The 25,490-nt window shown below is 44.6% G+C and overlaps 1 protein-coding gene and 1 pseudogene across 2 annotated transcripts; both read right to left on the bottom strand.

The window, feature by feature from the left end:
* Positions 1–5,926: 5,926 nt before the first annotated feature.
* LOC146058566 (polyunsaturated fatty acid lipoxygenase ALOX15B-like) lies at positions 5,927–19,683 on the bottom strand (annotated as a pseudogene). Its single transcript, XR_014469869.1, has 13 exons — positions 19,641–19,683; positions 19,374–19,455; positions 18,709–18,831; positions 17,917–18,017; positions 17,538–17,710; positions 17,266–17,412; positions 9,370–9,573; positions 8,651–8,737; positions 7,700–7,869; positions 7,365–7,486; positions 7,071–7,171; positions 6,290–6,460; positions 5,927–6,106 (listed from the first exon to the last, which is right to left on the bottom strand). The product of XR_014469869.1 is annotated as a polyunsaturated fatty acid lipoxygenase ALOX15B-like (transcript).
* A 96-nt stretch (positions 19,684–19,779) lies between these two features.
* Positions 19,780–24,311, bottom strand: LOC146058565 (arachidonate 12-lipoxygenase, 12R-type-like). Its single transcript, XM_083170847.1, has 3 exons — positions 24,304–24,311; positions 23,407–23,585; positions 19,780–19,989 (listed from the first exon to the last, which is right to left on the bottom strand). The coding sequence occupies exons 2-3, from the start codon at positions 23,551–23,553 to the stop codon at positions 19,780–19,782; spliced, it is 357 nt and encodes a 118-aa protein (XP_083026973.1). The 5' UTR covers positions 23,554–23,585; positions 24,304–24,311.
* Positions 24,312–25,490: the final 1,179 nt, after the last annotated feature.

The raw sequence follows: 25,490 nt of genomic DNA, 5'->3' as shown, positions 1-25,490 counted from the left end.
TCAAATTATGATTAAATATTTCAGTACAACTTGTGAATTAAATTTCTTACATAGTATGTACAGTACCTCTGATGGGAAAAGTGTCTTAGAGTGACATTCCGCCCCAAAATCTGGACACCGTCACTATATAATGATTAGGGTGAGTGCTGGGGCCATTGGATTTGGCTTAGTCGAGCGGTGGTGAAAAGCTTTGGATCTGGATTTTTTTAGGAAAATGGTCAAACGCCCACAATATTTTATTTTTTGCCCCTAGAGTAATATTCACCTCCAATAACATTAATTTCCAGACAATTTTAACCACTTTGCACCTCACTATTTATAGGGCAAAAGGTTGCACCGAGGTAGCTGGATAACTATGCTAAGCCACACAAGTGTGCGGCACAAACACGTGGCACTGCAAAGGCAGACAGGATTGCTGTCTGAAAAACTAGGCCCCGATCATTGAGATCCATGCAGGCTTCAGTGAAATGTAAAAAATAAATCTTTCTTCATGGTGAAGAAGGCCTCGGGAGGTTTTTGGACCTGAGACGCCTGAACAGGTTCGTACATGTAAGGCCGTTCAAGATGGAGTCTATAAGATCTATACTTACAAACCTAAAAAAAGGGGCTTGCATGACATCCATAGATTTAAAGGATGCCTATCTGCATTTCCCAATTTTTCCAGGTCACCAAGGTTCCTTCGTTGTTTTTTTTTTTTTTTTGTGGCAGGAAAAGATTACCAATTTGTGGCTCTACGAGGACTTTCTTCAAGATCCTTATCATAGTAATAGCAAAATTAAGACAGGAGGGAATTGCTAATCTGGATGACCTCCTAGTAGTAGCGGACACCGAGGAACAGGTCAAAAGGCATACCGACAGAGTAATAGATTGTCTCAAACATCACGGGTCGCTGGTCAACATTGGCAAAAGTCATCTGACTCCCACAAGACTGATAGTATCTGGGGTGCATGATGGATTCTCAGAAAATGAGCTTGAGTTGAACCAGCGAGAGCAATGTCCCGGAAGACAGTGGTGTCCTCAGACAACTGCATGAAGATGCTGGGACTGATGGCAGCCGTGTTAGACACGGCTCCCTGGGCCAGGCTTCATACCAGGAAACTACAAAGGTGCTTTCTTGAACAATGGAACGGGGATTCCAGGGACTTGTCCCAGAAAATAATGCTGTCAAAATTGGCAAAAAGAGACTTGGTGTGGTGGCAAAACAGAAAAAGACTGGTGGAAGGGAAGTCTTTTTTGCCAGGCGAGCAGATAACAATAACCACGCAGCTCAGGTTGGGGAGCAGTATGTGGCTCTCGAACCACCCAAGGCACGTCAGAAGGGTGGAGCAAAAAACACTCAAAAATAAGGGAAATGGCGGCAGTGGTGTTGGCATGCCAACATTTCCAGGAAATACTGTGCAGAAAAGAGGTAGTGATACAATCGGACAATCGTTCGGTCATGTCTATGTAAATCGTCAAGGAGGAACAAAAAGCCAGACTCTGATGGAAGAGGCAACAAAGCTGTTCAAATTGGCCAAACAGTGCATCACAAGCATCAGAGCAGTGTTCTTGGCCAGGAAAAACAATCAATGGGCAGATGGACTCAGCCGAGGAGCTTGCATTCCAACCAAATGGGGGCTCAACAAACAGGTATTTATGGAGCTGCTGCAAAGATGGGGTATGCCACAAGTAGACCTCCATGGCCACCTCAAGAAACAATCAGGTGCCGGTATTCTTCTCAAGGTACCGGGATTGCAGAGCATCTCAGGTGGATGTACTGTCAACTCCATGGGACATGCAACTGGCATATGTGTTCCCTCCTTTTGCGGTGATTCCAAAGGTTCTGCTGAAACTTCAGAGAGAAAAGGCTCTAGTCATAGCAGTGTTGCCTTATTGGCCAAGGAGGGCCTGGTTCACAAAAGTTCTGCAAATGGCGATAGATGGAACAATGAGACTTCCCGACTTACCAGATCTACTGTTCCAAGGGAAAGTCTGGTGGCCTCAGCCAAAATCCTGGAACCTGACGGCATGGCTGCTGAGTCCAGGAATCTGAAAGATCAAGGGTTTTCAGATAATGTAGTAGAAACATTATTGAGGGCAAGGAAAGTGTCAACGTCTAGCTCATACTAAACAATTTGGAAGAAATTCAGTTTCTGGTGCAAGGAGGAAGGAAGCAATCCAGAGGAAATATCTACCATATTGTTTTTTTTTTTTACAAGCAGGGTTGGACAAGGGTCTGGCTCTGGCTTCATTAAAGGTACAGATCTCAGCGTTAGGAGCCATCTTAGATCGAGACATGGCTAATCGATATGTGAGAAGATTCGTACAGGCGGCTGGGAAGATCAGGCCCAGGATTAGGCAACCATTAATCCCATGGGATCTAAATCTAGTACTCAAAGCGTTGACAGAACCTCCTTTTGAACCATTGCAGGAAGTTCCAATTAAGTTTTTGATATGGAAAGTGGTATTTTTAGTTGCGGTGACCTCAGCAAGGAGAGTTTCAGAACTGCAGGCGCTAGGGGTAGAAGAACCCTTCCTTAATTTTTTTGAGGACAAAGTAGTAATGTGTACAAATCCCCTTTTTCTTCCGAAACTAGTGTCCACTTTCCATATCAATCAAGAGATCGTTTTACCTTCCTTGTGTGCAAAGCCGAGAAATGGGAAGGAGGAGAGGCTACATACACTGGATGTAGTTCGGGCGCTGAAGTTTTACGTTCAAAGGTCACAGGAAGACAAAAAGCTTGTTTGACCTATATTTCTACCCTCATTTAACACAGAGGGCCTCAAAGGATACCATTGCAAGATGGATAAGAAGTTGTATCTAAAAAGCCTACGAACTGAAAGGCGAAGAGCACCCGAAAGGTTTGAAAGCTCATTCGACAAGAGCAATAGCTACGTCGTGGGCAGAGAAAGGATCTGTCACGGTGGAAGAACTGTGCAAAGCAGCAGGATGGGTGTTGGTACATACTTTTACAAGGTATTATCGAGTCGACGTCTGGTCCTCGGCAGATGCAAGTTTCGGGAGACGGGTGCTCAGAGCAGTTATCTGAGGCATCGCTCAAGAGGAGCGAGATTTGTTTTTTTTTCAAATGGGAAATCTTTTTCGTTTTTGAAACATTATTATTTTTTATGGTTAGTATGAATTATCCCTCCCTATATTATTACTGCTTGGGTAACACCCAGTGTGTGGCTGCCAGGTAGAGGAAATATCAGATTATTACCTGATATGTTTTCCTCTACTCCTCCATGGGCAGCATATATTCCCGGCTCTTATGTGGGTTGGTGGAGTGAAGTAACTAATGAACTGTGATTTGTTTTAAATCTGGAATCTGGAATACGGAAGACACAGACCAAGGGAGGAGTGACCCTTATATAGGTGTCTTTTTTTCCCCTTTGAGAGTACTGCCCAGTGGGGAAGGAACCCAGTGTGTGGCTGCCATGGAGGAGTAGAGGAAAACATATCACGGTTTGCACAAAGTTCCACTGGCGAGGTAGTTGTGGCGGGGGAGGCTGGCGTCCCGTCCTCCACGCGGTGCACGCTTACCTTGCTTCTTCGGTCCCTCGGTGTCGGCTGTAGGTCCCCACAGCGTCTCATGGCTCAGGGGCGGCTTGCGAAAAAGGACGGTATCACCGGACTCCGCCTGCTTGCTGACCGGATCCCGGGTCGGGCGCTCAACTCCACTGGACAGGAGACTTGTTGAGGGTATAAGTGTGTCTTCTCCAACGCGTGTCGACTTTGCGGCCTTCTGTGGGGACCTACAGCAGACACAGGCAAGAGAGCCAACACCGAGGGACCTAAGAAGCAAGGTAAGCGTGCACTGCGTGGAGGACGGGACGCCAGCCTCCCACGCCACGACTACCTTGCCAGTGGAGCTTTGTGCAAACCGCTCCTGGTGACTTTGCCCTTTGCCCCCACTGCCCTGCCCTCAGCCGAGGTTCACCCCCACCCCCTTCCTTCATGCATTATCAGCCAATAAAGCGGATTGTTTTAAATCTATCCATTTGTACAGCTCATCACTCCAACTTGCCTCACACTATATATATAGGGGTGCATCAGGTTACCTGTTATAGCATACTATTACCCTGCACAATTACTCCTACTGTACAACCACAGATAGCATTACAAAAGCGCAGGTCTCCATACCCCCTGTTCCCATACTGTCTGTTGGAGGGTGGCCCCCCTCCCTTGGAGACCAGCAGCTACCACACGATTGCATCAGGGAGCGCAGTGTCTATTCACATACCCCCATGTTTCAATTGTTGCCTTTCAACTTCCAGGCTGCTAATCGTAACTTTTGACACAATACAAGGCACTCAGCAGATTGGGAGATACAGGAAGAAACCACGGCTCTGCCACCGTCATGCTCTCCACCATAGGGCACATTCTGTGCCAGTATGGAAGGATGAATATCACTTGTACTTGCTCGGTCCTTATTTTCCACAACACCTTGTGAATGAGAGCGAATGGTGGAAAAATGTACACTAGGGAGAAGTACCAGCTCTGGGACAGGGCATGCACTCCGCAGAACCCTTGGGCTGGATACCTGGAAAATAACCAAGGAATCTTTTTGTTGACTCATCACCATCCGATCTATCTCTGGCTGGCTGAACTGATGTACTATCAGACAAAACACTGAATCCTCCAGATCCCACTCTCCTAGCACAAGACAGTTCAGACAGGAAAGCTGCCACATGGTTATCTTCCTCTGGTACATGGAGAGCTGATAGTAGATGTTTCTCGGCCCATATCATTATAATGATTACTTCTTCCAACAGTGGCCGACTTCTTGTTCCACCTTGTTGGTTAGTGTAGGAAACTGTAGTAACATTGTCCAAGAACACACAACGGTGAGAATCATCGATATCTCTGCCGAAGATCTCTATAGCTAACCGTACTGCCCTGAGCTCTTTGTGGTTTGAAGAGAACTCCGCTTCTTGAGGAGACCAGATGCCTTGACAAGTTTTGCCCAGACAATACACTCCCCAGACAATACACCCCCCAATCACACATCTGGAGCCCTGACCCTGCGCTTGTGGGAGGATACATCCCTGCGCTAGGATACCATTTTACAATGCGTTCCTGGGTTGTTGCATTCTGCCCAGATTGCATTATAAATGTGATGGGTTATAGATGGGCCCCTAAATAATTCCAGTAATAGGCATTTAGTAAACTTGGTACAATGTCAACTCACGTTAAACAAATCCCTAAATGCTTCATTTACTGTAGCAATATGGCTACATACCTACAGTAAATGCAGCACCATCTTATGGCCAGAAGTCTACCACTTACATTAGTTCAAAGGAGACCTATAATTACCTGCATTAATCCCCCCTCCCCAAACATAAAAATACCTTCCTGCATGTCCACACCTTAACCCCATCACCAAACTCACTGGCTGGATAGTTGTCCAACATTAAGTACCACACCATTTACTCATATGGTGAGGAGTGGATAAAGCTGCACTTGGGCTTTTAATGACTGCTTTTTCTTAAGTCAAGGCATTCCCTGGTGTGTACAGAAACTCTGCTACAAACTGTATACACATGTCCACAGAGCTCCTGTATATACTGACCACGAGGTATTGTACACTTACCGACTGGTCCAATGCTCCATGTTTGGTTGGGTTCAGCTCCCATAGCAGAAGATAGATATTTAGCTATAACCATTCCCTATACTGATCCTCTGGACACCCCTATGATATTCTGGGGTGTGTTCATTCTAAGAGCCAACACTTTCTCTCTCCCCCTCCCCCCCCCATCAGAGGTATACACTATGTAAGAAATGAAATTCACAAGTTGTACTGAAATATTTAATCATAAATATCTGATAATGGCTTGAAAAACAACTGTCCAGTACTCTGCCAACACAGATGGCCAGTCCAAATCAGGACATTATACACTGGTAGCTAGGTCAGGCATGGTCAGTAGATCACAGACACCAGTCAGTTTATACAGATACGCTGTTCTCAATCACACTCGGGTCCAAGTAGGGATATGGCAAATGCATGTTCTTGTTCCTCTCTTTAATGGAGCGGGAGATCTCAGCCAGCTTCTCCTGGAAATTCTTTATGAAGGTCTGTGGAACCGCCTCTGTAAAACGCACATTAGGATAGTCCCCCAGACGTCTCTACAGGAGAACAGGAAATAGTGTTAAAATAAAAGCCTCAAAATGTCAATGAATACAGTAAGTCCATTCACCAAATAACAGTGATATGCACATGCATAGATTGTGGAATTGCACTGGTTAGATCAGCTGATCTAGTACTTACTCTGAGCATATTACAGTATTCATACTGGCCCCAGTACTCACCCGGTCCATTGGCTCTTTACTGAGCAGCCACACAGTGGATATGCCCAAACTGGTAGTGTTTACTTCAGGCAATGCAGCCAGGATACTCTGGGTTGTGCTGACCCCTTTTACTGAGGGAGGGGGGCTTCTCATCGATGTGGGACCATTAGGCATTAAAGTATAGAAGTCAGACTGCAATGAAACCAGACAGGAATGCTTTAGACCAGAAAAGCATAGAGAACACATTTACATTACAGGCCATGCTACAGTGTAGCACAGCATTTCCCCAAACAAAAACTGGGTTGGCTAACAAATATCCAAAGTGCAGGTTTTTATGATGATTTCAATGGTTATGCAAAGGTGACTTCATTATTAAATCCAGATGGCTAAATCAAACTGACTGAGGTATTAATGAATAGCCTTTAAACCTGGAATGTATTGGCAGAGTATGGGAAACTGCTGTAGTACATTGTGTTTCCAGATCTACTGTATAGGCTCACCACATTATCTAGTACACATTGTCCCATGAAACATATACACAAGTGGTTCATAGAATATACAATTAGGCTTGTGACACATGTTACAGTTTAGAGTGGTTAAAGCATACAGTATATTTATACTATGTATGCCAAAGGTAGAGAAATGTTGCACAGCAAAGTTTAGGGTCAGCAACGCTGTAGGTCAATGTCTCCAATGGTTGATCTCAGATTTATCAATATGGTCTACAATTCTCCAGATCAAGGACAGTATGAAATGCACCACATGGGAGTATACTGCAAAGTGGTGATATTCAGTCACTCACCTGACCATTGTTGACAGCTGCATGCTGAGCAGAACAAGTGAAGATCACCATGGTCAGGTACTTGATCAAACAGGCCTTGGTCTTCAAGGAGGAGGGAATTCCTAGCAAATGAAATAAGCCATTAGTCATCTAGCCCTTATCTTGAATGTTCCAGCAGCGTATAGGAAAGATATGGACCATCACATTTGGTTCTGTAGGACTTGATAACACCAGGATTACCATCATTTCGATGATCAGGTTGGCTCAGTGTGTACATCATTATGATCCGACAGCACAGAACAAGAAGTTACTAACCTGTAGATTTATAGGCCAAGAATCCCTCTTTGTAGATCTCATCCACCCATTCCTAAAGTTCTGGGTCGGTACTGACCACCACGTCACTCTCATAATAGTAATTAACAATATTGGATACAAAGCTAAAATGGATAAAGAGTTACAATGAGTAAATGAAGTATGGGTGATGTACATAAGTGATTACAGGGTGTGGAATTTTAGCTGACAAGATATGTTGGCAACATTAAGGTTTTCTATATCCTATTTACACTGACCAGAAGGTGACAAATCATTAAACATTTGAACATGTGGTAGTCTCCCTCTGGGAGGGCAGCTAGAAGGTTTTTCAAGACTACCTCTCCACAGCCAACCAGATCTTCATCCCATCCTCCCTGTACAGGTAATTGGGAATGGCCTCCAATCCTCTTGCCTGGATGTCATCAGGGAGACAGAGGCTGCTGTAAGTGACCTCATCCATTGCTTTTTTCAGCAGTATTGGAATCCCACCTTTCCCAGTTACTATTATCTGGAAAAAATACAAGAGGGTGGATGTGTGTTCGGTGCAATACTGCAGCTGATATATTTAGGCCAGGTGTGTGATTAAGGGTTTAACTTGCATATAAAAGGTTAGATTTTCTGTTACCATTGTACAAGAAAAGATTTCACCTTATCAAAGACCCCATCATGACCAATGAGAGTAGATCTGGCAATGATATTGATCTCAAGGGTATAACGAAGATGTGGAATTATTAGCTGGAAAGAGAGAAAGATTGCCATTAGGATCCCATCCGAAGTATGGGTGATGTACATAAGGGATTACAGGGTGTGGAATTTTAGCTGACCAGATATGTTGGCAACATTAGGGTTTCTACATCCTATTCACTGACCAGGTGGTGACAAATCATCGACCACATGTTCCAATGTTTATCTCCCTCTGGGTGGTCAGCTAGAAGGTTTTTCAGACCTACCTCTCCACAGCCAACCAGATCTTCATCCCATTCTCCCTGTACAGGTAATTGGGAATAGCCTCCAATCCTCTTGCCTTGATGTCATCAGGGAGACAGAGGCTGCTGTAAGTGACCTCATCCATTGCTTTTTTCAGTAGTATTGGAATCCCACCTTTCCCAGTTACTATAATCTGGAAAAAATAAAAGGATGGTGGATGTTTGTTCTGGTGCAATACTGCAGCTTCTATATTCAGGCCAGGCATGTGATTTAGGGTTTAACTTTCATATAAAAAGGTTACAGATTCTAAACTCTGTGGATGGCACAATATACTGTTACCATTGTACAAGAAAAGATTTCACCTTATCAAAGACCCCATCATGACCAATGAGAGTAGATCTGGCAAGGATATTGATCTCAAGGGTATAACGAAGATGTGGAATTATTAGCTGGAAAGAGAGAAAGATTGCCATTAGGATCCCATCCGATATAGACCTTCATGGAGTAACCAATATATTTGAAATACAGAACACACCAGAATACATTTTAAATTAATTCTTGCTCTAGCATTAGCAGTCGCGTCATCCTTAAGTAATATCCAGAACCTAGTCCGGTTTTAATGTGTAAAAACAAAAAAAAACCCACACATGACTTACAGGTATTTAGTCTGAAATTTAAATGCAGTATAATGGTTTACTGCGAACAGAAGATAATGTGGCAGCAAATGTTCAGCCATAAAATTATTCTTACACCTCTGGATGTCCCATGTGCAACCTGCGGCCCTCCAGCTGTTGTGAAACTACACATCCCAGCAGGCCTTGTCAGTTTTACTATTAGGGAATGCAAACTGTGGCAAGGCATGCTGGGATGTGTAATTTCACAACAGCTGGAGGGCTGCAGGTTGGACATGCCTGATCTAGAATATACATAACTGCGAGACCTAAGGAGACCTGCACACATATCCTTATAAAGCACCACTGGTGACACTTCCTAAGCCTCCATATTAAGACAACATGGGCTCCACAGATATGACAATGAGGAGACTGCCACTCCATGACAATATTGGGAAGCCAGATCTCACCTTGTACACTGGGTGGCCCATTGGAAGTTGTCTGGTGGTTGCAATGTTGAAGACCTCAGCAAAGAGATGAGTACGGAGAAGGTGAGTAGCCACTTGATGTACCTGGTAGTCAGAATTGCGCACCCAGATCTTGGCCAGTAACCAGTCACATTCAGAGTCACTGGGCAGGAAGATTGGAGAGTGCTCTCCTGGGGTTTGAGACAACTGTAATGCAGGATGATTATATGGTATTAGAGGTTTGGAAGTGGGCAGCAAATCTGCACATGAGCGTATTTCATAATTAAGCTTTAATGCATAAGATTTATCTATATCCCTACTGAAATGGTTCTAGTCTCACCTATACAATAGTAAGACATATGCCATCTGATATCCATCAAAAGGTTGAAGTAATTACCAAATAGGATATTGCATGTTCTTTATAGAAAAACTGTATTTTATGGACCCAAGTGTGCGCAAATTTGAGATAATGTGGTTATGTAGCTAAGGACCATTATGTAAGTATTTACACACATTTTAATATTTCCAACTTAAAGACATTGAAGTCTTCTGTTGGCAGAGGTCTCTTATCCAGATGAGAGCTACAGTGTCTAGATAGACAGTAAGTCAACAGGGTCAAAAAAGGTAGACCTTTCTCTACAAATTTTTTTTTTTACTTTTAGTTCACCATCCACATTAGCGTAGAGGGAGAATATAAAATAGTGCCTTAAGCATTGTGAGCGAGTCAATCTATGCAAGGGTAAGAGTTACACTAATTGATGGTCCACATCAACACCCCAAAAAAATAAAAATAAAGTTCTGTCCATGTTAACCTTTTAATGTCGACTGACTATCTAGACACTGTAGATACATCCACAACCTTGTATTTATCCTACACGACTCATCCATTGTGAACCATCTCCATTTAAAAGTGGTATCTGAGTAAAGGCTGTTATTGTAACACCAAGTAATTATTTACCTCTCAATCAAGGTTTGGATCACTTTCAGCCTTTCATTCAAACAGCTTCATAAAAAACAGTAGCAGAAATATATAAGGCAAAAAAGGTCCTTGAGGGTTGGTGGAACTATTAGTCTGCCACCAACAACCTCCACCCCCATTAGGCGGAGCACATGCCAGTGCTAGGGTTTTTGGCAAATTAATGTGAGAACCTCATATTTTACAAAAAGGGCAGTGGTATGAAGACATGGTTACGCAACCCCATTCAAGTTATGCCATAGTAACACAGTATTCACATATCAATTGTAGTGCCCCCAATTAGCACCCCTTATGCATGCTACGACACACCAGCAGTGCCCTTTATTTGTGCTGTTAAACAGTGCTACTCCTTGTGTCCACATACAGTAGTAGTGTCACTCAAACACTGTCCGTTTTATTATTGCCGCCTACACACACACACACCTGTTTGTCAGTCCAGTACTCACCACCCATGTTCCATCATCAGATCCATTCAACAGCTTCCCCACCACCCTGTCAACTAGTCTTCAGCATGCACAGAGACTAATTTTTAGTGGAGTCGCTGGAACAGGCTTTTCGGTTGGAATTATTGTGCAGGGCTATGTTGGAGGTGAAACTAGTACCTTTTATCTTTAGAGGTGACAGAATTCCATTCCACACTGTCTCCCTCCCCCTTCTTTAACCCCAAGGTTTAAACCGAGGATAATACAAAATATATGTACATACCTCTGAAAACGGATTAAGAATTGTCAAATATTTTTTAAGTAAGGCACAAAATCAGAAAAATCCCAATTGTATATCCAACAACTATTAAGTAGGTAAATATAAACATGGCTAACAAGACAAAAAGTACTGACAAATAGCCAGTGAGAAATTAGTAGGGAACAGTAGGAATGGAAATTGAACCATAGGCCCAAGATCTATTGATCTTGGGAAAATATGCGAATTATACTCACCGATAATTCCTTTTCTTCCTAGAGATCCCATGGCAGCCATGACAGTGGGATATTCCCCTCCTCCTACCAGATTAGACAGGACTTTTTTCAGGGACCGCCCACCTTGGGTATAATAGCTCACACCTCCCTTCCCTCTGTGTCTTTCGAGTGTCTCCGCACCAAACGTCCCTGAAAAAAATTCTAACACAAAGGGTGGGAAATTAGTGGCTGCCATGGGATCTCTAGGAAGAAAAGGAATTATCGGTGAGTATAATTCGCATATTTCTTCTACGATCCCCATGGCAGCCATGACAGTGGGACATACCCAAGCTGTATAATAAATGGGAGGGAGCCAATATGAATGCAATAGTAATTTATTCAAGAGACTTATCTTATGGACAAGGCCGATTACAAGATTCCCAAAGTGGGCTGTAGACACATTCAAGGCATAATGGTTAGTAAAGGTATGAACGGATGCCCAGGTAGCGGCTTGACAGATCTCCGATACCGACGCCTTGGCCCTTCTAGCCCATGATGTGGCGACTGCCCTGGTTGAATGTGCCTTGATTATAGGAGGTGGTCTCTTATCTTCATTTTTGTAGGCGAATACGATAACTTCTCGTATCCATCTTGAGATGGTTTGTTTCGTGGCCCTCGAGCCCTTCTTCGGACCCTCAGGAATAATGAACAAGTGATCAGACTTTCTCAACTCTTTTGTACGGTCCAGATACACTGAAACTGGTCTCACCAGATCCAGCGTATGATAGGCCTTCTGTTCCTCATTAATCGGATCAGGGAAAAACCTAGGCAAGGATATTTCCTGATTTAAGTGGAACGCTGATATGACTTTCGGCATGAAGTCTGGATGAGTTCTCAGCACAACCCTGTCAGGGAAGATCACTAAGTACGGTTCTTTGATCCAGAGGGCCTGAATCTCGCTCACCCTCCTCGCTGATGTTATAGCTATCAAGAATAGTACCTTCCATGTTAGGTACTTTACCGAAGTCTGGATGAGTTCTCAGCACAACCCTGTCAGGGAAGATCACCAAGTACGGTTCTTTGATCCAGAGGGCCTGAATCTCGCTCACCCTCCTCGCTGATGTTATAGCTATCAAGAATAGTACCTTCCATGTTAGGTACTTTACCGAAGTGTCTTCCAAGGGTTCAAACGGTTGTAGCATTAGTGCCTTTAGCACCAAATTCAGATCCCAGGGGGCCACTAAAGATTTTCTTGGGGGCCGTATTCCCTTGATTGCTCTGCAGAACTTCTTTACTAGCTTCTCTTCAGCTAATCTTCTGTCCAACAGTACACTGAGAGCAGAAATTTGTGACTTATAGTGGCTACCGCCAGCCCCAATTCGAACCCTTCATACAGGAATTGCAAGACTTTGGCCGTAGAGATATCGGCAAACTGCCCCTCGAACTTCCCCCATGAAATGAACCTCTTCCAGGTCTTGTAATATATGAGCGAGGAACCTTCTTTCCTTGCTTTCAACAACAATTCGGTCACTTGTTCAGACAAGTTATGACGCTTCAAAGTCGCCCGCTCAATCGCCATGCCCTCAGCGAGAAGCTCTCTGGCTCTGGATGACGTATTGGTCCCTGTTTTAACAGATCTGGTATCACCGGCAACACCCAAGGTGGTTGCACCGCCATTCTTAACACCGAAGTAAACCAGGCTTTTCTCGGCCAAAATGGAAGCACTATCAGTACTTCCACTCGGTCTTCTCTGATTTTCTTGAGAACTCTGTTGATCATGGGAAATGGCGGGAAGACATATCCCAGAGTGAACTCCCACATCACTAAAAATGTGTCCAGTGGCTTGTGGGTGAAAGAATTGCGAGCAGAATCTGCTCACCTTCTTGTTGGAGAACGAAGCCATCAGGTCTATCTCGGGTTCGCCAAATCTGGCGACTATTTGACTGAGAATCTTCGAGTCCAACTCCCATTCTCCTGGCAGAATCCTCTTGCGACTTAGAAAGTCTGCTACCGTATTCTCTGGGCCTGGAATGTACACGGCCGAGATTAATTGCAGATTGCTCACTGCCCACAACATGATCTTCTCCAACACTCTCAGTACAGGTAAACTCCTTGTACCCCCTTGGTGGTTTATATGTGCCACTACTGTCATATTGTCTGACATGATCCTTAGGTTGGCATTCCGGACCTTGTCTTGTAGGTAACAGATCGCTTCCCAAACGGCGAGCAATTCTCTGACGTTCGATGACCTTGCACTTTCTTCTGTGGTCCAAGACCCTTGTACCGAGCTTTTCCCGAGGTGAGCGCCCCAACCTTGGAGACTCGCATCGGTCGTCATCACCACAAATTCTGTAATGGAGCTTCTTGTCCTTAAGCCAGAGCTCCACCACCTTTACGAATTCTTCGTCTTGGCATTCAGAACTATCTGGAACCCCTAGTGGGTTTGATTCTTCATGAATGGGAGCAACTGCCACTGTATCTTCCTCATGTACCACTGGGCCCATGGGATGATATGTATACACAATGTCATCATCCCTAGAAGCTGTAGCGCCATCTTCAGGGAGCATCTTCCTTCTGTTAATAACAGCTGCGCCAGATTTTGTATTTTCAGACAGCGGTCTACCGACAAACTCACTGAAAACTTTACTGTGTCTATAAGAACACCCAGGAACTTGATCGTCTGAGTTGGCTGCAGCTGACTCTTCTTGGTTGATCACCCAACCATGCTCTTGCAGGAATTCTATTGTAGTTCTGACACTCATCTGGACCTCTTTCACCGATCTTCCTGCCAGCAATAGGTCGTCCAGGTACGGCCAGACTTGGATCCCCTGCTTCCTTAGTTCTGCCACAAGTGTCACCAAGACTTTTGTGAACACTCGGCGATGTCCTGAGCCCGAAAGGAAGGCAGGTGAATTGATAATGTTGCTCGAGAAGTGAGAACCTGAGACACTTCCTGTCCTCTAGTGACACAGGGACGTGATAATAAGCGTCTTTTAGGTCTATAGACGCTAACCAATCTTCTTGCCTGAGACCCATAAGGATAGAACTTATAGTTTCCATTTTGAAATTTAGTTTCTTGATAAAGAGATTCAATCCTCTCAGGTCCAAGATGGTCCTGAAACCACCTGTACTCTTCTCCACTAAAAAGAGATTCGAATAATACCCCAGACCCACTTGGTCTTTCGGGACATGATTCTATTGCTCCTATTTGTAGAAGCTGTTGAATCTTCAAGGTGAGAGTCCTTTTCCAGTTTCTTCACTGGAACTCTTGACCTGACGAATTTGTTCTTCCAAGGCCTCCTTAGAAATTCTATTTGGTAGCCCCTTTCCACAATCTTGATGACCCATCTGTCTGAGATTGATGTCTTCCAGATTTCCGAAACTGAAGCAACCGGGCTCCGACTCTCACCATTGAACCACCGTCATAACTTGGAACCTCTCCGATATTGCTGCCTAAAGGACTGGCGAGTCATATTCGGATTTCCCCTACGGAAGTACTGGCGTCCGGGCCGATAGCTTCTTGCTTCTTGCCTCTCTGTAAGTTTGCCTGCTAGACGTAGGGATGGGAAACCTATTCCTCCTATCCTGGGGTAGTCTCACGGATTTTCCCCCCCGAAATCCTCTGGATCATCGAATCCAATTTTGAGCCGAACAAGAACCCGCCTTCAAAGGGTAGCGCAGTTAGACGATTTTTGGAGTTGGCATCCGCACTCCAGGGCTTGAGCCAGAGCGCCCTCCTGGCCGTCACCCCTTGTGCCATCGCCTTAGCTGAGAACGACACCGCATCCAGAGAGGCCTCACAGGTATTCGATAGACTTCTGTATGGTTTGTAAGCTTCTCAGCAGATATTGCTTGGAAATCTTCTCGGTTATGTCTGTATGGAGCTCCGACGACCATAGCCTCATTGCCCTTGCCACCGATGCGATAGCCACGCTGGATTTAAGTGCCACGCTGGATTTAAGTGACAGCGCAGAGGTCTGGTGCAATTTCCTAAGCAAATTTTCAATCTTCCTTTCCATAAACGCCGCCCCATCTTCCAGCGGTATGGTTGTTCTAGACGTCAGCTCTGCCACCGCTGCATCAACCTTGGGCACTAGACACCACCTCAGGAAATCCTCATCCTTTAAGGATACATCTTATCCACTCTCGCCCATCCAGCCATCCTTTTATCCGTGTTGAACCACTCCTTATTGATCATCTAATGGACTACTTTGTGAGCCGGGAATGTTCTTCCTTTCTTAGATCTATCTTCGAAAAGTGGATCCGCTGTGGTGTCTGAAACTTCTGGGTAATTCATCGATTTGTAAATGCTTGTCAACACTTTCCACCAATGCGAGGTTGAAAGATCTCACATCTTCCTCTTCTCCTTCCTCAATGTACTCTGCTTCCAATGGTTCTATCTTCTCCGAAGAACCACCCCCTTCTGTCAGCATTCCAGCCTGCTCTCGAGACCTCTTGGGTTTCTGAGACTGCAAGAACTCCTCTTTAGAGACAAATGACTTTTGCATCCAATCCATTAGTTTTTTAAGGACATCTGATTGGTCCAACTTGTCCACCTTAGGCTGTGGAATTTTGTCACAATCTTCACACAGTCCTCTTATCGGCACTGGCAAATGCTTTATCACAACTCATGCAGGTGCAGGTAAGGAATTTCTTCTTAGCTGTCCTTTTTTTTTTATGAACAGGTGATTTAGGCACACTGAAAACAAAGCAGAAACCTAACTAGTATCATGCAAAATAAAATCAAACTAATGCCCAAAACCAAAGGGCTTACCTCAAAGGGGCAATGTCAGGCTGCTGGGAAGAAGGTGCTTGCTGCTGGCTTTCCTCCATGGTTCTGCTGCTGTACAACACCACAGCACCTGTAATCCATGTCCGTTTATATTAGGTCAGCTTTAACCCTTCTACAGCCAGTAGCGCTTCAGTATTGCTATTTTAGCGCTGATTTCCGCAATGCGGAACCAAAATATCGGGTCCCCATTTCCGGGGACACCATTCGGCCACACACTTGGTGCACAACGCTGGCGGAAGTGACGTCTATGCGCACTTCCGCCGCACGCGTCCCAGCACCCGGCAGCGTCGGCTCCCAGCCGGATACCTACACGCGCTGACGGCCGCCCGACAGATCTCCCTGCCAGCTCCATCTTCCGGCGTGCTCGCCACTCAGACCCTTATAAGGTACTGCCGCCACACACCCACACTGAACGGGGGTTTAGTATGCCATATGCTGCCGGGGTTTTAGTAAGCAACTGGCGCTAAGCACAGTCCTTACTCCGCCCAGTTGCTGGAGGCAGGTATCTCAGAGGCCCCACTCCTCCGCAACTCTCCTTCTTGGGAAGCCATCCCATACAGTATACCGAGGTAGCCCTGTTTAAAAGTAAACTAACGCCCTGCCTGTCCTATCTAGACGGAGACAGGAGAAAAAGACACAGAGGGAAGGGAGGTGTGAGCTATTATACCCAAGGTGGGCAGTCCCTGAAAAAAGTCCTGTCTAATCTGGTAGGAGGAGGGGAATATCCCACTGTCATGGCTTCCATGGGGATCGTAGAAGAAAATAAGGAATATATTCCTTGAAGGATATATACCACAACCTGTTAATTCATACATTTGAGATTGAGTTTGTGTGGCTTTCCAGTGCTTGGCTATGAAGAGCCCTGAAGGTTACACATGCATAAAGCAATTTGTTCTGCCTAATGCCAAACGCAAGTGGCCATGAAGCAAATTAATGCATGGATCCAACAAGGGGATTCAGGCCACCATGGTCTGTAGGTTTAGGTAGAAGCAAACTACTCAGAGGGGTTTTTGCTTGCCCAGGTAAAATTTGGCAAATAAAGTTTACAATGATTGTAAACTATGCATTGGTACCCAGACATGGATTGCTTGGAATACAAGTCTGGGTATGGTATACATTTTTACTGCCTTAAGCCTGCCTATCAATGATCAACACAGATGGAACCACACTTGTTCAGCCCACTGGAGCGTTCACCTCAAATATATTTGAAATTTTTAAGCAGACGTTAGAAGACTTGCCTGGATAGCTATTGGGACAATCTGGTCTTCAGGAGTTCTCCACAGTAGACACACAGGGGCAGCGATATATTGTTGCTTTCCATTTACAGAGTTATTGGCAGGGACCCAGTGCAGCAGCTTGTAATCTGCCAAGTAGATATTACCTTTCTGCAAGACAAACATGTTTATTGCAGTGCATCTGGGTCAGTAGCCATGCTTTTGGGCTACCTTTTGTTTCATAGGAAGAGATACAAAGTTCATTAGCCCCCAATTTCCAGAAATAGACCCCTCACCTTTAGCTCTGTCTCAAGACTGGTGGTGGTCCCCAGAGATGCAGCCACCATGTTGCAAGTAACTGGGAAGTTCTCAGGAATGTGGGAGCATTTCCTGATGAGTATAGGGTTTATGCCATTCAGGTATTGGCTACCAAAAAAGGCATCCTCCTTCCACATCTCAGCTACCACATCTAGGGATAAAAGACATGAAGGAACATTTGATATTATTTGTTGCAGACAGAGGGACTACTGGGATAGCTCTGATCTTGCTTCTACAAGAGCACTTTAGTCATATGACGCACTCAGCTTATATGGTAAAGAGGTGACAGACAAGACAAGCTTCTGTTACTCCCTCATCCAAGATATTCACCTTACAAGGAAACTGGCAAAAGAGTACCTGAGTTATCAAACCCTCTCAGACAGAAGACTCGTTTGATCTCATCTAGATTAGGCCACGATTCCGCACTTGTGAAACCTTCCAGCATCATTGCAAGTCCCCTACGAAATGGAGGATTCAAATAAACTACAGAGATGTACTAACATGAAACATAATTAATATGTCCCATAGTCCTACAAATACATACACTGACTTGGGGACAAACTAATTTAAATTTCCACAGATATGAAAAAGGGGATTTGCAAATTGTGATCTAAAGCCCCATACACACTAAGCAATTTAGTAAAAGATTTCTCAGATGGGCCCTACTTAACAAAATGGTGTCATTATAGCGCCTAGTGTGTACAGATGAACAATGTCTGCTCCGGTACATTGCCCAGCCCTTCCTTGGACATGTACAGATAACGGAGGTCCTTGTAAATGACAGCCATGTTCCTGCTCCCCCCTAACCATCACTCACGGCCAGCATCAGCAAGTGTGTAAGCACTTGCTGATGTTGGCACCCAACAAATATTGGCACAAGCCAAGATTGTTCCTGGAAAGGCACTTGGGCATGGGTTCCAAAGCCCCATACACATTAAACCATTATATTCCTGACAAAACTATACCAAGGCAATCACTAAGCAAATAAAACAAAATAAAATACTAACAGGTTACAGGGGTTGTAAAAACAAAGGACTATTTGGCCAGTCACGTAAAAAAAAAAAAAAATATATATATATATATATACACACACACACACACACACACATTATGGATATACAGAACTTTCTACTCAGACTAGATACATACACGGCTGACTTGGAATGCTGGAAGCTGCTCAGTTTTAGGAAGGAGTACTGGTCATTACTGGGCAGTTCCTCAACCTTGTCTACAGCAATGCAGTGAGGGGCACCTTCTGCATAACATTTCCACCTGCAGGATACAGAGGTTAGTAGTATAGAAGAAATGCATGATTTTACTACATGGACCATTCCTAGATGTATGGATTATAGAACAGTTTCTCTATGGATCAGATGTATTAAGCCTGGTGAAGAGATTAAGTGGAAGGGGATAAGCACACAGACCACTTTCTCTTCGCCAGGCTGAATACATCTGCCCCAATGTTTTAAAGCTAGTGGGATCTATTTAAATTAACGAGGCAGCTTAATGTAGAATAAGCGACCCAAAAGAAAGTTATTTTTGAAAGAACTGGCTCAATCTGCAAAGGCTTAAAGACTAAGTCTGAACTATCTCCTCCAGTCACATGACAGCATAGGCTGAAGACCTGAATATATTTTAGTTGGCAGTAACAGTAGAGTTAATGCTAATGAAAGATGTGCATAGGTAAAATGTAAGCTTAACCTGGCCCCAATTCCCTTGGCACCTCCCTAAAAGGGAATACTTTCCATCATATAATGAATGAATATCCTCAGAAACAGCAATAAAGCTGTACTCAATGTATTTTGACCACTCACTTGTGAGTCTCTCTTTCCTTCTCCAGTTCCTCTGTCTGTTGTTTCTTTAGTAGTGGGTGAGTATTGCTGGATAGTAGGATGCCTGAAACAGAACAGATACCAAGTGTACTGTAATGTACCATAGTCAGCCTGGTTTATGAATGGTGATTCCTACAGTATGCAAGATCAATAATGTGACTCCATAAGGGAAATGCCCATACATGGAAACTTTCCCATCTGTAGTGTTTCATGTGTGCTAACTTATTTCTTAATCAATCTAAACAGTACTGGACACCAACCGGGAGATGAAGTTTTTGACAATGTCATACATAGGGGTAAGCCGGTTTACCTATCCCACAATGAGGACCACCCACATAGACCAGATGAGGAGATCCCCAGAGAGCACAATATAAGTCTGGATAGAATCTTACCCTTTTCCCTCTGGTATTGCCACAGTCATTCCCGTAGGAATCCATTGATGAAACGGGAACTGGTAGAGCCGACCATTAGGGCAGGTCACATTGACATAGCGGCAATACCAAGCAACTGTATTAAAGTTATTGTAGGTCTTTGTTGACAGCCGAACCAGCAGGAGCTCTCCAAGATCTTTCACTGTGTCAACTTCAAAGTTAGTCACCTGGAAAAGCAGAGCAATGTCTGAGAAACATGCACCGAGGAACCACAGAACATCACTATGGATCAGGGGATTTGCAGACAGAATTCTGCATCAATTTACTGAATAAGTCTTCTATTGTTCATAAGTTTTGCAACATTTGAAGCAATGGAGTGATTTATCAAAGCTAAAACCAAGAATATATAAATTGTTTGTTCAGGTAAGTACTTACACTAAGGGCATCTATGTGCTTAGGGTTCTAGGCTACAGATCACTCAGCACACATGGCTAACGAGATTGCTTATACACCTGTAGTAATGTGTCTGTGCTAACAAATGTTCTCTGGTTAGAACACTGGCTATTTGGACAGATGTTCACTACATAAACTCAAGATATGAGCCGGTGAACACAACGCGTGGGACAGCACATCGCCATCAGGCATACACAGCGAGCAGTTTAAACTTATTTTCTAAGAGATTTATTCAGATTGCTTTGAATATGGGCTGTTATCACGGTGTATGCTCCTTAATAAAAAAGTTCTGCAAATATTTTAGACTGTTGAATTCAACCCTGGAGCTTTCTTAATGGAATTTCCAATAATTCAACTCCACTATGAACAGGCAACAGTCTGGTTTGGGGAATATGTAACTTATATAATATATTGGAACCAGCTGTAGAAATCTAATTTTTTCTGGCAGAAAATCAAAACAAGTCTGTTTAGGTATTCAATATGGTCACATACTGGTGCAGAAGCCTTTGAAAGCTGTGGAGACATCACTACTGCCTTTGTCCAGGGTCAGACTGGCCTACAGGGGAAATATTTAGTGAGCCCCACCCCCTCAGGTCCCAGCCTGTGCACTTGATTCTACATCTATTACATATTGCTGCACAGGACTATTAGGTCATTATTACAGTGCATTGCCGTTACTAATCTGGTTATTCTTCCATGCACTATGTACATATTTAGGCAGAAGCCAATCCGGAACTGGGTCAAATAAATTGCAGGATAAATTTGGTACTTGTGTATTATCACGGCGCCCACGACTTCCATCTTATACAATTTAAAATTGTATATGGCATATGATGAGATGAGATTTTAAAAATTGTATAAGCACACTAATGGGTGCTTTCAAGGTCAATTGGCCCCCCTATAAGATTTTTAGGTACTTGTGGAGTATCACGGCTCCCACGATGGCCATCGCACAGGAAAAAAAAAAATATCGCATTGCATGCGATTTTTAACAGAAAAGCATCCAAATGCATTGAAATTAGTATGAAACATGTTCAATGGCCCCCAAATGTCATTTTTGAGGCTGTACCACCCCCACTAGCAACGTGAACCTGAAGTGTGGCGAGCGCAGCGAGCCCGCGGTACACGCCCTACGACCTTTTCATACCCCCACTATCCACGTTGGCGTGGAGAATAGAAAGTGTGGTGAGCGCAGCGAGCCACAGAGCCCGAAGCGTGGCGAGCCCCGCGAGGGGACACGGATACCTTCACAGGTGTCCGCGTCCCCTCGCCACGCTTCGGGCTCAGTGGCTCGCTCAGTGGCTCGCCACACTTTCTATTCTCAACTCCACGCCGACGTGGATAGTGGGGGTATGAAAAGGTCGTATTACGCGTACCGCCACCACTCGCCACGCTTCGGGTTCACGTTGATAGTGGGGGTGGTACAGCCTCAAAAATGACATCGAGGCCATTGAACATGTTTCATACTAATTTCAATGCATTTGTATGCTTTTCAGTTAAAAAAATGCATGCGATTTTGTAAAAAAAAAAAAAAAAAAAAAAAAAATCGCATGCCACTATATATGGCATGCGATGGGAGCCGTGATAATCCACAAGTACCGATTTTTAATTGTATAATCCATGTCGGCGTGGAGTTGAGTTTATATAGTGTGGCGAGCGCAGCGAGCCCCGCATAATACTTTACATGTATTACGCGTCCCCTCGCGGGGCTCGCCACGCTTCGGGTTGGCGTTGATAGTGGGGGTGGCGTGGGGGTGCATTTAACATTGTAAGCACCCATTAGTGTTCGTATACAATTTTAAATTTCATCGTATGCCATATACAGATGAATCATGCCTTGTCCTTGCTGGCGGATCGCCAGCAACACGACGCCGCTATCTGACTGACGCGCGTGCGTCCCCCACGCACGCGCGTCACAGTATCCGGGCGGCAAGGCGGACGCATTACTGTCCGCCTCCCGCTCGAGGGGGACCCAAGGAGGCTACGGGGGAGTGCGGTCGCCCGGTGTGGGCACCGGGAGACCGAGGGCAGCACCGTCGGAAGGGGACGCTTCATGCACCCCCTTCCGGCATACAGATGGCGGCGGGGCAGGGGATGGTGACGCCATCGCCATCCCCTGCAAAGATGAATCCCGCTACATCTGTACAATGGTATACAATTTTAAATTGTATAAGATCGGGTCCCATCGCAGCACATCTCATTGCATACCATCTTAAGCCTTATGTTATGCAATGAGATGGGATGAGATGGGAGCCGTGATAGTACACAAGTACCAATAATTCAATGCCAGTTATGAAGGGTGCAATTATATTGTATGTGTAGGCCAAAGGAACAATCCAATATATTACAGTACTTCAAATAAGGGTCAAATAACTTGAAGGATAAATAATTGAATGGCAGTTATTTATCCTGCATCTGTATGTAGGCCAAAGGAACAATCCAGTCTATTACAGTACATAGGACACAAAATAGGTGCAGTACTATAGCATATGATGAACAGTATTCATCCCTCACTAAAAAAAAATATATATAGATATACTGTATTACACAGGTATAGTGCACCGTCTGCCACCTTATATTTATCACACTTGGGCGGGATGTACTAAACTGGAAATATGGTAAAAACCTTTTTAAACACACTTTCATATGCATTAAAGCCCCACCGCCAGGGCTTTGCCACGGGCGGGGTACGCCTAGGTGTTTCTTTTCACATCCCTCCCTCACCTGTGTCCGGGCAGCAACCCTCTTCTGGGTGCAGGGAGGAGCCTAGCAGTGGACTGAGCAGGAGTATTCTAGCCACAGCAGGAGGGGGAGAGCCACAGACCCGCGCACCTTCCCCACCACCAGTTTCACAAAAGGGCAGTTCTCATGGCAAGAATTACCCTTTGCAATGCTAATCACATATGTTAGTACAGAACTGCGATGTGGCAGGATGTACTGCAGTTGCTTGGTACATCCCACCCCATTTCACAGTCTTAATCTAGACACACACAAAATGCCCTTACAGAAGACATCATGCCACTGGGCCAAGCCCTAATGTACAATGAGAAATGAAAGTGTAGGAGAACTCACATTTTAAGACTTTGTGAAATGTATACATTTTTTCCCTGAACAGTCCAATGATCAGATACAAAGCTCATACATCATGTAACAGCTTATATTACTGGTATTATGAGCATACTAATACTCACAGCTCCAGGTCTGAAGTTACTCCACTTATGATCCAGGTGATGTTTAACACTTTCTCCCAGGGTGCCCAGAAGAACAATGGAGACTTGGTCACAGGTCCCAGCACTCAGGTCAGTCCCTGTAGCAATCTTTAGCTTGTAGGTCCCCATGTCTTCAGGTAACAATGCCCGATGGAGCAGCGCTGGAAGGAACAAGACCAGTCATAATTGGGCATAGATTACTAAAGGCGGTATTCAATCCGGGATGCCAACTATTGGAACATACTGACAGTTAGAATCCCAGGCTGTTCCCAACCAGCTTGAAAGATACGATAGGTTGAATTCAATGTTCTGCCTTTCGAGTGGTGAAAACGGCTGTGAAATAACAGCTGTGAATTATACAATCCACAGGAGTTTCCAACAAAACAGATCAGACTTGCTTTAAAGCTGGATCCGTTTTGCCTACGTCTGCCTTCAATGATATCAGAAATAAGGACGGCCTATAATGTCCAGCAAGCCTGCCCTGAGCACACTTGGAGAACCATAAGTGCCAGCATTCCTGGACAATAAGAAAGCAACTGGTGTTTGTTGCCCACAACATCATCTCTCAATTGACCATTAACTTCTCATCCACTGCCACACGGGATTCATGGGAAATCCCACAGGACATCACGAGTTAAATTTAGCAGTGAAGTGTTACAGAGCATTGTGTAAGGTGAAAGCAACTATTCAGTGTTTGAAGAAAATTAAAAATGTGGAAAAATAAAATATGGATGAAAGACATACAAAGAAAGTGTATAGAATGTGAATCTATGCGTTATGTAGTGATGCCCTGAATTGCCCCAGCCAGACAAGTTCCAGGGTCCCACACCCAAACATTCACCCCAAGAAACCTGCCACTATATAAGTATGAGAACTTACTTTGGATTGTGCCTGAGTCAGTAATGAGCAGTTAGTGCTCGGTCCCTGCTTATATACCGTGTGAGTGCAGTGGGGGAGGGGCACTAATCTAGACTGAGGCGATCTCCAACCTCAGGTGTGTAGATATCCCCATACCATAGAATATATAGGAACATAGGGCTCTAGTCTACACTGCACTCCCTAGCTGCTTGTAATGAGAGGTGCTACCTAGCTGAGATGGGATACGGTCATTGGGTCACCAGCATGATGGTCGACACCATTAGGTCAACATGCATTTAGGTCGACATGAATTAATGTCGACATGCAGGGAGGTCAACATGACTTAAGGTCGACATGGGTTAGGTCAACAGGGTCATTAGGTGGACAGGGTCATTAAGTCGACATGGGTAAGGTAGTCAGGGTCATTAGGTCGACGTTTTTTATAATCAACCTAGACTCATGTGGACATAATGACCTGTCGACCTAGACCAGTGGTTCCCAACCTTTTTTCTCTCCCGTACCCCTTGATTAAGCTTTTCATTTATAAGTATCCCCCTCCTCTCAATTTGAACTATCCACAGTACGTACAAGTGGAGTGGAAGTGAGCGGTATGTGTGTCCTTATGCATGTCATTATATTAAGGAATAGCTGAGGAGTAGTGTGTGGTCAGGAGTCCCTCTGTGTCTGGCCTCTGGCTGTGTACTGTCTCCGGGGTTCCTGCTAAGAATAATGCCACTGATTCCACCACCTGTGGAAGCGCAGGTAGCTCCCAATGGATTGCTGATCGGGCAAAAACATAAGAAGACGCTAATGACGATGCAGACAGAACCGGAAGTGATGTAACATGATTCATCTCCATGGCAATGGGAGACTTATCCTGGATACTTCTTCTTCTTCCGCCATTACCAATATTATTTTCAAGTACCCCCAACTGGTCTGCAAAGTACCCCCAGGGGTACTAGTACCCCAGGTTGGGAACCACTGACCTAGACCCATGTTGACCTTTCAGCATGTTGACCTAATGGTGCCGACCCATTGCTTGTCAGCATCCATGCTGTACACCAAATGACCATATCCCTTATAAAGGTCCATGCTGAGCTTCATCTGTGGGATACATGGAGTTCTATAGAACTCCATGTATCCCACATCCGGGTAGATCTCCATTATGTTACAATGTTTATAACTGCGGTAGACCTGCTCCATAATTG

The sequence above is a fragment of the Crinia signifera genome, chromosome 2 (assembly GCF_055691185.1).
Source record: "Crinia signifera chromosome 2, ASM5569118v1, whole genome shotgun sequence".
Lineage (NCBI taxonomy): Eukaryota > Metazoa > Chordata > Amphibia > Anura > Myobatrachidae > Crinia > Crinia signifera.
The sequence above is the reverse complement of the archived record's forward strand: the minus strand, read 5'-3'. Positions and strand labels throughout refer to the sequence as shown.

What these genes read in the sequence shown, in the direction of transcription:
- LOC146058565 (XM_083170847.1), bottom strand. Translation starts at nt 23,553, where the DNA reads ATGGGGACCTACAAGCTAAAGATTGCTACAGGGACTGACCTGAGTGCT. An exon ending in GTAACTTCAGACCTGGAGCT is followed by an intron (nt 19,990 to 23,406) that starts GTGAGTATTAGT and finishes CTGCTTTTCCAG; the next exon opens with GTGACTAACTTTGAAGTTGA.